This window comes from Gadus chalcogrammus, chromosome 6 (genome assembly GCF_026213295.1).
Source record: "Gadus chalcogrammus isolate NIFS_2021 chromosome 6, NIFS_Gcha_1.0, whole genome shotgun sequence".
Taxonomy (NCBI): domain Eukaryota; kingdom Metazoa; phylum Chordata; class Actinopteri; order Gadiformes; family Gadidae; genus Gadus; species Gadus chalcogrammus.
The window spans coordinates 11,605,232-11,616,763 of record NC_079417.1 but is presented as its reverse complement, the minus strand read 5'-3'; the positions used below and the strand labels follow the sequence as shown (position 1 = coordinate 11,616,763).

At 49.7% G+C, this 11,532-nt stretch overlaps 1 protein-coding gene across 1 annotated transcript in view; it reads left to right on the top strand.

Moving 5' to 3' along the window:
• Positions 1–1,098: 1,098 nt before the first annotated feature.
• The window catches only part of cemip2 (cell migration inducing hyaluronidase 2), a 34,362-nt gene continuing 23,928 nt past the window's right edge, over positions 1,099–11,532 (top strand). The window contains 5 exon segments of the mRNA XM_056592428.1: positions 1,099–1,389; positions 3,660–4,023; positions 4,631–4,771; positions 5,220–5,796; positions 11,074–11,243. Coding sequence (XP_056448403.1) covers positions 3,678–4,023; positions 4,631–4,771; positions 5,220–5,796; positions 11,074–11,243 — 1,234 coding nt within the window. The 5' untranslated portion in view covers positions 1,099–1,389; positions 3,660–3,677.

The following is an 11,532-nucleotide window of genomic DNA, read 5'->3' as shown; positions in this document are numbered from 1 at the left end:
GAGTCGCACACGGCCTCGTCCCCCCCCCCCCCCCGTCAACAATTGCTCTCTACACCCCCCCCCCCCCCCGTCAACAATTGCTCTCTACCCCCCCCCCTCAACAATTCAGCGCAGGGGGCTGGTAGGGGGAATTCGGGGGGGGGGCCCATCAGTACCTCTTGTATAGGGGCCCAGGATTTGGTGCAACGGCCCTGCCTGGGAGGAATGCGTGACTTTAGACACTACCATTTTTCTATACCAAATCTAATGCTTTTTGTTTACACTGCTTCTCTTGAAAAACTCTCTTTCAGGTCTGACTATAATGCTTCACATTATCTGAAGAGCTTGAAACCGATGTATCAAAAATGTAGTGTTGATGCATGGTAGAATATTTAGTTATATATAGCATGTGACTATATCATACCTCATCATAGAGTGGTTCTCACAAACAAGTACTCCTACTTTTTCTTGAGATTCCCAAGTTGCATCGTGTGGTAGGCCTATTATGTATAGTTAGATGGTACATACCTTGCTGGGTGCCCGGTCTCATCTGGTATGAGGTAGCTTCCCCTTTTGTCGATTGGATGGAGGTGGGCGTGTGGAAAATGTATGAATTAATACACTGGGCTACCCCAAGGTCAGGGTAAATGATATCCTAACTGAGCATATATTCCAGTATTTTCGTCTCTGTTCATTCGCAAAAACATATTATAAATAATGTATTATAGAATACAAAATAAATAATCCTTTTTCGTAGAACATACACAGGTTTTACTTAATATGTGTCTGCTACTTTGATGTAGGCATATCAGGTCACATGGATGGTGCATGGTCAATATGTGATATCATCGCTAGTTTAGTGTGCTACCCGTGCCCTAGTAGTGTTACATACAAATAGCAGACCCATTCGTTTTGAGGGACATCTGTGTTTATCCTACGATGATGCCTCCGTGAAAGAGGCTTTAAATTATATTTCGTTGCAGGGCCGCAGCAGAGCCTTCCCTCTCAGCACCAGCAGGGGGCAGTGTGTCGCACCCTTAAGCCCCTCCCCGTATTCAAACACTCCTCCAGCCTCCGATCCATGCCTCCGATCGGCTCACTTCCTCTCCCTTAGCCACGCCTTCTTCCATTTACTCGTGTGTGTGTGTTTGTGTGTGTGTGTATGTGTGTGGGACTGGGGGGCTGACCTGACCAGCAGCAATCTCAGAGACGGAAAAGAAAAACACAATGTGAGGATAAAGGGAGCACTTAGAAAAACCCAGTCGACCAGGACGGCTCGGCGTTGGACCGTCCGCCTCAGCAGCTCACGGACACGGGTGACTCTAGGCTGAGGCTTCGGAGCCTCAACCGCAGACTCGCTCCCAGGGAGCGGATGGACAGGAGCAGAGACCCCGAACAGTCCCGTGGAAGGTAGGCTGCCTTGTTTTCCGCCTCAGGTTAGCCAACGATGAAGCATGATATAGTGTCTGTATTTAACTGTTTTCTCTCCAAGCTGTAACTCCTTTAAGCGTGAGTGTTACTAATTCGTGCTGGTTTGCTGTCGCGGAGTGGGGACTACTGTTGCAACGTGTCCTGGACGGGCACCGCTGACAGGTTAAGAGGAGCTATTCTTCCTCATAAATAGCAGCGTGCGGATTTATTTCTGGGATGGTAATACTATACCATGCCAGCAATGCCTGGGTCACACAAGGAATCGTTTCTAAGATACTCAGCCTACTGTCTTCATTTGTATTCAACCGATTTTGAAATTGTATATTTTGCACTTGTCAAAAGGCTGATATTTGATTTTAATACCTGTATTGGCGTTTGCAATGTTAAAACTTTGGAGCAGTTAAATTCGAATTATCCTTCATCCTCCTATTAGTTATTGACAAGTGTAACACTTGTTACATAAATCCATTGATACATTTATTTTAATTTAAACTTTAATGAACACTTTTACAATATCTACCTTCCAAAATGTATTAAATATCCAATAACTTTCAGGACATAGCAATACTGTTGTCTGATTAGTATAGATCACCGTAGTTGTATATGCATTGATTTCATTCTTATTTTTGATTTGGCATGCAGCTGGCTTTAGGGCGGTCGCACACACATTGTAGTTAGGTGAGTTAGACCACAGCTGAAACCAGTGGCATGGACATTTTTATTGCCTGGAATCTGGATAGTTTATGAGATGCTGATAGATTAAAGCGTTTGTATTACATTACAATGAATACAATTAATGTCTTATTTATAATAACTGGGGGGTTTCGATTCTTATTGTCATTCGATGGTCAACCATTTATCTTTTTGGAAAATGTGTGTGTGTGTGTGTGTGTGTGTGTGTGTGTGTGTGTGTGTGTGTGTGGGTGTGTGTGGTGTGTGTGTGTGTGTGTGTGTGTGTGTGTGTGTGTGTGTGTGTGAGAGATGTGCGCTTTATACAAGAGTGTGCTCACATTTGCTTTTTTTTTAATGATTGTGCTTGTATGACTCCATCAGACCGTGAACGTCTAAGTCCCGAAAAATGTGGATTATATCGACCATAGTCACCAAAGCGATATTGCATGCTTCTCCACTCTGTTCAGATAGTGCAACACCATATGTTAACATGCATGCAGACTTGCAATTTGACAAGCTGGGGACACGACACACATAACTTATTGGGATGGATCTGGCCAGGCTGTAGGATGTACTTAAAGTGTGATTCACATTGCAGGTGGCTCACGGTCAAGTGTGTCGGCACGAAGATTTAGTATGGAAGTAAATCTCCGGCTCTCTGCCATAATTCACAAAACAACACTTATTGAAAATTGGTTTAGTGTTTGGGTGGAGTATTGGAGTGAGACACAAAGTGTGTGTGTGTGTGTGTGTGTGTGTGTGTGTGTGTGTGTGTGTGTGTGTGTGTGTGTGTGTGTGTGTGTGTGTGTGTGTGTGTGTGTGTGTGTGTGTGTGTGTGTGTGTCTGTGTCTGTATGTGCACGTGTGTGCATGTGTGTGAGCACTCTCGCGTGCATGCGTCGATTATATTTTTCACAATGTGACAGTTGTCCAGATTGACAAGAAACGGTATAAACCAGGTGACGTATCACTGTACAGGTCTGTCCCCTAATCGAAAAGCGCTGACAGGGGGGATGTGCGGGGGGGGGGGGCAGACTGGAGCCCTGGAATCTCCCGCCTGCTTCCTCCTCTCCTACTGTAATTGGGGCCATCTGTTACGGGGGTGTTAACCGTCGGGGCCCCAGAATGTTCTGACAATTATTCACTTCTGCCCTCGTTACTCCGGACCGGAATAGCCGAGGTCGTATCGCCTCAGAGAGTCGGCCAGAGAAGGAGACATTTGAGAGGTCTTTTATCCGTCAATCACAGGCAGGGGTCCGTCTTTACCCCCCCCGGCCTCCCGCTGTGGAGTCGCTGCGTCGGTGTGTCTTCGTTTGACGTCTGTCTTGTTCTCCTTGACCCCAGGTCCTTCACACTTCCTGCCTCAGGCCTTTGATGCTGCGGCGTTAACGGACTTCTCCTCCTTGTAACTTTTTTACGGCCCCTTTTGAAAACACGACCTCTCACGCTGTGTTTAATGATTGTATCGCCGTCCGTAGCGTCACTTTGGATGACGGCACGTGCTTCTGAATGGAACTGTTAACCTGCAGTGCTAACCCCCCGCTCTCACCCCCCCCCCCCCCCCCCCCCTGTCCCCAGGTAGCAGACGGAGTTACCATGCCGACCGATGACAGCGCGGGCCGTTTTCCCGCCTTCACGCCCCCGCCCAACGGCCGCCACCAGCGGTCGCCGGGCTACGTTCCGGGCCGGGTGGCGCCCATTCGCTCCCCCCCTCCAACCAAGGCCCCCCCGCCGCCGCCGCCGCCACCCTCCAAGCCCCGCGGCCCCCCCCCGGAGCGACACACAGCGACCTTTAACCTCTCGGAGGACCGCCGCCGCCGCGAGCACGCCCTGAACCTCCTGCGGCGGAGGAACACCTTCATCTGCTTCGGCGTGTCCTTCGGCATGCTCTTCCTCACGCTCATCCTCGTCCTCAGCCTGACGGACGGCGAGGTGCTGGACGGTAGGGCCTGTTGTTTTTGGTGGAGTTGGAGGTGTTGCTGGGGTTGGTGGGGATGGGGGTGGTGGGGCTGGTGAGGGGGGGAGATGGTGCTGTTGGAGGTGGTGATGGTGGTGGTGGTGATGTTGGAGGAGTTGGAGGTGGTGGTGTCAGTGGTTGTTTGCTTAAGCAAACCACTGGAAATGACTTGGTAATGGCTTTATAATTGCAGTCTTTTTTTTCATGGTTGTTCATTTGGTGTGGAGCGTTATTCAGGCTCTCTGGCATTCGTCCGATGTGGTTCTCTGAGGTCTCTGGTTCTGGATCGTCTTTGTTTATAGAGAGCGACCTCTGGAATAAATAGGACAGGTGGAAGTGGTCACAATAAAGTGTTCTGAACTTATCTTATCTCAGCTTAACTTATCTTATCAGGCTTTAATATAACGTCGAAAACTGTTTATCGATATGTACTGCTGCCAAAACCTGCAATAAAGATTTACTAAAAACGATGTGTGGTACACTCAGTACATGCTGTAGATTTAAAGCCTTTTCTGGTCATTAAATGTTGGGTGAACATTCCTAGTCTGTTATCAGTGGATGGTCACACGCAGCTGGTTTGATATCTTCACAGAGAACTGTCCCGACCACAGCCCGTCGCTGAGCAGTTGGAAGCCCGGCCACCAACCAGAGAAGGCCTTTGTCGTCAGAAGTGGAAGCCGGCTGCGATTGGAAGAATCCGCCACTTTCCATTCCATAACCATCCAATCAGGGGGTGAGGATTTGAACGGCTCAAGTCTAGTTAATTTAACAAACAAAATCATTCAAAACAGCTAGGACTCGCAAAATCTGTAAAAAGGGTTTATTTAATATATACAATATAATGAAATTAGACATAAACATATTTTATGTGTATATATTTACTAAAACGATAGTAGTAGACTCAGTACATGCTGTACATTTAAAGCATTTTCTGGTCATTAAATATATATATATATATATATATATATATTTATAATTGCAGTCTTTTTTCATTTGGTGTAGTGTGTAGGTTTTATATATATATAGATATATAAAACCTGATTTCCTACAATGTGTTTTAAGAACACCTGATCCAATTAGTGATCCGGTGCCGTTGAACCGCTAGGCCGTAGTGATGTCCCCAGGGACCTTTCCCTGTACCTGACCCAACATGCTCCTCCCCCTCCCCCTCCCCCCCTCAGGTGCGCTGGTGTTCGCGGACGACGCCGCGGGCTCCCGGAACATCACCCTGCGGACGCGCCACATCCTGATCCAGGACGGCGGGGCGCTGCACGTCGGCGCGCCCAAGTGCCCGTACCGGTCCCGGGCGGCGGTGGCCCTCCTGGGCCGCTCCGACGACCCCGCCTCCGTCGCCGGGGCCGAGGTGCCCGCCATGGGCCGCAAGTTCATCGGCGTGGCGGCCGGCGGCACGCTGGAGCTCCACGGGCAGCGGCGGGTGTCGTGGTCGCTGCTGACCCGCGGCGTGCCGGCCTCGGGCCTGGCCACCGGCGGCTACTCCTTCCAGCGCAACTTCAGCCGCGGGATCAACCTGCGCGTGGTGGACCAGGACACGGCGGCCGTGCTGCTGCTGGAGCGCTTCGACACGCACGACTCGCGCAACGACAGCCTGCGGCTCTCGGAGCTGCTGCGCGCGCTGCCGGCGGGCCGCGTGGTGGCGCTGGCCGTGGGCGACTCGGCCGCCAAGAGCCTGCTGGACGACACCAAGAGGGCGGTGGGGGAGCGGCTGGGGAGCCGCCACGTCTACGACCTCAAGTACAGGTGAGGGCGGGGGTGGGTGGTGGGGGGTGTGTGTGTGTGTGTGTGTGTGTGTGTGTGTGTGTGTGTGTGTGTGCGCTTATTAAACCATACAGGAGAAACCATTTAGTTGAACCATGGTCCATGGTTCAACTGCTTCATGGTAATCCGACAGAATCAAATCTGTTCTTGATTTGACATCGGGGAAATCTGTTATTAGTTGGTCTTCAGTGAAAATATCACCCTACCCTTATAAAATTGTACCCCTTATTATTTGTTTTAACGGGACAACTTTTTATATCGCATTCCCACAGATGCTGAAATGCATATAAATGCATGAAAGAAAATACGAAAACCAAAACCTTTGTATTTGCCTCCAGAATTGTTCATTGCAGAGCGTGTGTGTTTCTGTGTGCGTGGTCGCTGCCATGGCTGCGTTGGTGAATGGGTGCCTCTGTTTGTGTTTGTGTCTAATGTTGATTCATGGCGGGGGGTACTTAGAACCTCCATGTTTTCCCGTTCTCCATGGCGATGCCGGAGGGGTCTTTTTGTCCGGGAGGAATCCCTGATTGTCCCATGGATGCTGGAAGTTTGTTTATGGGTCTGGGGGGGGGGTGTACCTTTCCCTTGTGCCTGACTGCAGTATATCTGACGGTACCAGCGGTGTACCTGACGGTACCAGCAGTGCTGGTACCGTCAGGTACAGTGCGGGTACCGTCAGATACACTGCAAGGTGTCCACTGTATTCTATTCTATCTCTTCTACCCTGCTTACTCCACCTCCCACAGTTTGTGCTGACTAGTCCCATATTTTTCCTGCTTTTTTTTTTTCCCTTATTTTGTCGCTCCGAGGCCCCCCAATACCCCTCCAACGCGCTTTATTGACCCGGCTGCTCGTCTGCTTTGGAACGGCGCCGTCGCCTCAGGCTCTGTCAGTGGTGGAGTCCTCTTAACGGCCTCGTAAAGCGGATAATTGTAGCTTTGCGTAACCAGTTAGTCAAACGTTGTAAACCCCTACACTGTAATGAACACAAACACATGCAGCACATTACAAAAAGGAAAAAAATACTTTAGCGATTGTGGTGATGTGCGCTTAGAGTGCTGCGATGCGTGGTTGGATGGTCATGTTTAAGTGATGACACGTACAAGGGCCCCATCTCAGGAGGGGGCCCTCACAAGGGCAGTAAGGAGGACTGTCCAGGAGCCCCAACCACTGAGGGAACCTGACTGAAGAGCATGGCGGTTGTAAAGAATAAAGTGCACAATTCAGTTCAGTTCAATTAAATTTGTATTTGGGCTTAACAGGGCAACTATTGATGTGGCCTGATTCGCCTCTCTTCACGTAAACCTATAAAGATTTCGAAGGTACACTCTTACGTCTGTTAACGGCCGTAAAGCCGACAAGACTGGAAGGAAGTCGCAGACGAACCCAACAGACGAAGCTGTCCTTCATATCCCATTCAATGACCACAGGAGCTTGGCTTGTGCTATTCCTTCCTGTGACGGGAAAGCATCCGACGGGTTCCGGAGCGCCTGCCTCGTGTCTGCTGACCCCCAACCCCCCCCCCCTCGGTGATCGTCTCTACGTGTGCCAACACAACACCCCCTCACACGTCTCTGGCGCCATTCCTTCCCATCCTCACACCTTTTCCATGAACAGGCAGGCAAACAATGCCACTGACGCACAGTGTTTGGTGTGGTGGACACAACAACAACAAGGTGTGTGTGTGTGTGTGTGTGTGTGTGTGTGTGTGTGTGTGTGTGTGTGTGTGTGTGTGTGTGTGTGTGTGTGTGTGTGTGTGTGTGTGTGTGTGTGTGTGTGTGTGTGTGTGTGTGTGCCCGTGCGTGCGTGTAGAACGTGCAGACGCCTGCTCTTGTTACCCTGCGGGAGAGGAAGGCCTTCAGTCCCCCGTCCCCGTCCCCCACCCCCCCCAGAGAGCAGTCCTCCCTACCTCCAGCGGCGGGGCAGTGAGGCCGACAGATGGATCCTGTTTGCAGCGTTGGCCGAGCGTGTCCCCGTCTGAGATCAGTTGGTCTAATAAATAAAAACAACCCTTTCCCAACATCCTCGCTGTTGGCGTTAAACAATCCCCCCCGTCGTTACTTCAGGGGTTCCTGAATCGTCTGGTTCTAGTGGCTCGTGACCGTCCACGACATCCGTCTCATTTTGAAGTGGCCTCCATATATCTTTGGCTTTACAGGCTCACCTAAAGGGTTTGAGCGAACGTTTCACCACCAACCGTGGCAACGGACGCCAAGAGTTACTGGCGGGCTTACAGACCCCGTCGTCACCCAGTGTGGGTTGGAGAGGTGGATCTGGGGCAGATTGCCTCTGGGTGCTCTGAATGGCTGCTAACCACACAGCTATGAACCAGTGTGTAGATGGATGAGATAAGGCCGTGATTTTACTAGTTTACAGACTAGTTCAGCCCATCATCAAGGGTCTTTGTTTTAAATGGGATAGATTCCAGTGATGTGTTGTCTGGGCGAAGGTTAAGCATAGAGTTGGTCCCAGTCAGATATACATTAAAACAGCAGCCCGTCTGTGGGGCTGTAGTCAAACTCAACAATGTGAGTGGGACGCACCCTGTTCTCAGGGAAGGTCAGTGCTGATAAGAAGTTCAAAGGTCACTTGTCGTTTAGTGGTGTTTTTGTTTTTGAAAGGATGTGTGAGCAGGTCGGCTTCTCCGATAGATAAAGCTGTCAGAGGCCCTTCCTATAGAACTGACCAGGGCCCAACGTGAAGTGTGTGTGTGTGTGTGTGTGTGTGTGTGTGTGTGTGTGTGTGTGTGTGTGTGTGTGTGTGTGTGTGTGTGTGTGTGTGTGTGTGTGTGTGTGTGTGTGTGTGTGTGTGTGTGTGTTTGCGTTTACAAACTCCAGCGTCCACACCCTGGATCCCCTCATTCTCCCTCCCCCTCCTCCCTCCTCTTTCTCCCTCTTCATCCTCCCGGTGGCCCGCCCTCCTCCTCCTCCCTCCTGATCCTCCCGGTGGCCCGCCCTCCTCCTCCTCCCTCTTCATCCTCCCGGTGGCCCGCCCTCCTCCACGCCCCATCACCTCATCGGGGAGAATGATAAAAATGTGACACGTAATCGATTGCACTGTTCAAGATTAGCTCAGTCAAAACATCATAAAAGAGGCATGGGAAAACAATCAAACAAATGTTGGGGATTATTATAAAGAAGGCTAAAACACATCAAATATTAAAGCACCGTTAAAACCTGAACGAAGTAAAACGTTAATGTCAGAATGAGATGAACATTAAAAACAAGTTGAAGTCATTTTAAGAGGTGTTTGGAGGAGCAGAGTGGGGTGGAGTTGTGACTCTGGGGAGACTCTAGGAGGGAGGAGGCAGCGATGGCCCAGTTCAGCCCACTCCACACAACCCACCTCAACCTCTGTAGGGTCGGGGAAACAGACCGCTGTGTGTGTGGCGTCAACCCCACCCCTCCACATCCCTCCACCTCCCTCCCTTCTCTACACCCAATACCCCCTCATCAACACTTTGAAGCCCTCCGGAGACAAGACGACTATAGCATCCTGCTGTACAATCATGCACTCCTGATTGTGTGTGTGTGTGTGTGTGTGTGCGTCAGAGTGATATCTTTATGCATCCTCTCAATGTTGCATTGCGCTAGTTAAACTCTCCCCCCCCCTCCCTAACACACACACCTCATTAAGCAGGGTGTGTTACACCCTGTGCGTGTGTGTGTGTGGATGCGTGTGTCTGTGTGTGTCTGGGTGTCCAGTTCACCCATCTGCAAGACATTGAAAATCCTCCTCATTAGTTTAATGTCCTGTTGATTTGTTGCTGAGCTTCCTACCGAGACCACCTTGGTTTTAATGCTCTGTCTTCAGACAGCGATGTACAGACAACGCTACGGCGTGGAAGCTGAGAGACATTTCAATGTGTTGACATTGAAATGTTGTGAGTTCTGTGTTCACCATTCACTACCTGGTCAGGAGCTCTTCCTCACAATGTCAGTCGCTCTCTAGAATAATGACGCAAGTCAAAGATTGTTAAACTCAACCTTTCATTTGTAGCCTTCACGATCGACGAAGGCTACAAATCACGGGTCTCGTGACTGTTAACATCCGTGATCTGTTTCATTATGTTCATTGTTCATGTTGTATGTTCATTAAATCTTGTACAACCAGAGTATTCGGTAAACACTAGCAGTAATCAGTAACACAACTTATGTAATTCTTACTCACTGCCGTTCTCCCACGTTTGAGTGTGACAAGCACTGTCATTTTAGGTAAAGGGGTGTTTTTCTATTTTCGACAAATGTGTATGACCTCTAGGTCATTGCTGACAAAATTGAAAGATAATAGATTTGTATGACCTAGTCATTTACATTTTAAATGGACTAAATGGACTGCATTTATAAAGCGTTTTCCTAACCAGTGTCCACTCAAAGCGCTTAAAAATTATTGCCTAACATTTACCCATTCCCACACAATCACTTAGCATCGGGGGTCAGCCATGCAACCTTCCGGATGTTGATGTTATTACTTGATATCTGTAAGATCTTGGTTTGGTTTATGGGTGGTTCTAGGCAATAGACAACCCGGCTTATGTAAGTGTGGTTAGCTATGCCAAGGGTTTGGTTATGTTGTGCTATGTTAGAACTGTTCGTTACATGTGTCTTCTAGTATTGTCTGTCTGTTATCTTCTGAGGCATTCTAAAACACAACTTCAACACCTTCTCAACCTCAATTTGACCGCATGACCACGGTACCGTATGACACACATACGCGCGCGCGAACACACACACACACACACATACACACACACACACACACCCTGATACAGCCCTGACCCAGTGATATGAGCTGGGTCCAGCAGGGAGATGAGACGGGTTGGGTCATCATGAGACAGAGATGACTTTCAGGAGTGAGTCACCACGGTGACCCAGTGGGAACCATTGGGTGACTGCAGGGTGACATAGCGCATCTGGCTCCCATTCACCGGCTTTGCACCGCATTCCTTCTCACTCACTCAAAGTCTGAGCTGCTAAATAGTTGGTAGCTTTTATTGTGACTCTCTCTGATATGATCTTCGGGGAACGCCTCGAGTCGAAAGGAGCTTCGTGTTCTGCTCAGTGGCTGATCTTCCAGGGCTGGGCTGGAATTATATTCGTATTAGTTTCCTTTTCGCATCCCTTTTGGCTCATTCGTTTTTTTCCCTCCATCTCTCTCTCTCTCTCTCTCTCTCTCGCTCTCGCTCTCGCTCTCGCTCTCGCTCTCTCTTCTCTCCCTCTCTCTCTCTCTCTCTCTCTCTCTCTCTCTCCACCCCACCAGGCAGGCGTGGGCCCTGGTGTCGGTGGTGGGGGGCGGGAACGCGTCGTGCTCGGAGGAAGCGCGCGAACACGAGAACCACAACACGGGGGGCAAGGCCCTGGCCCGCCGCAACTTCACCACCACGGAGGGCGTGGCCTTCTCCGTCACGGCCTTCAGCGAGTGGAGCAACGGTGAGTCGTCCGTCCCCCCCCCGCCTCCCCGTTTGACTCTGTATTAAAACAGGAAGAGGAGGATCCACGGAAGAAGAACTCCCGCTTGTCTTGTGAAACTCCAAGTTTCACAAGAAGTCAATACAAGTCAATACACAAACAGAAAGTACACAAACAGTCAGTACACAAACAGTCAGTACATAGTACGGTAAAGTCAGGAAGAGTTGCACAGGCTCTACAGAGAACAATGTAGTTTATCTCGGGATATAAAATCCTGTGAGCTCTTGGCATCATATTTTCTATTCTCTCG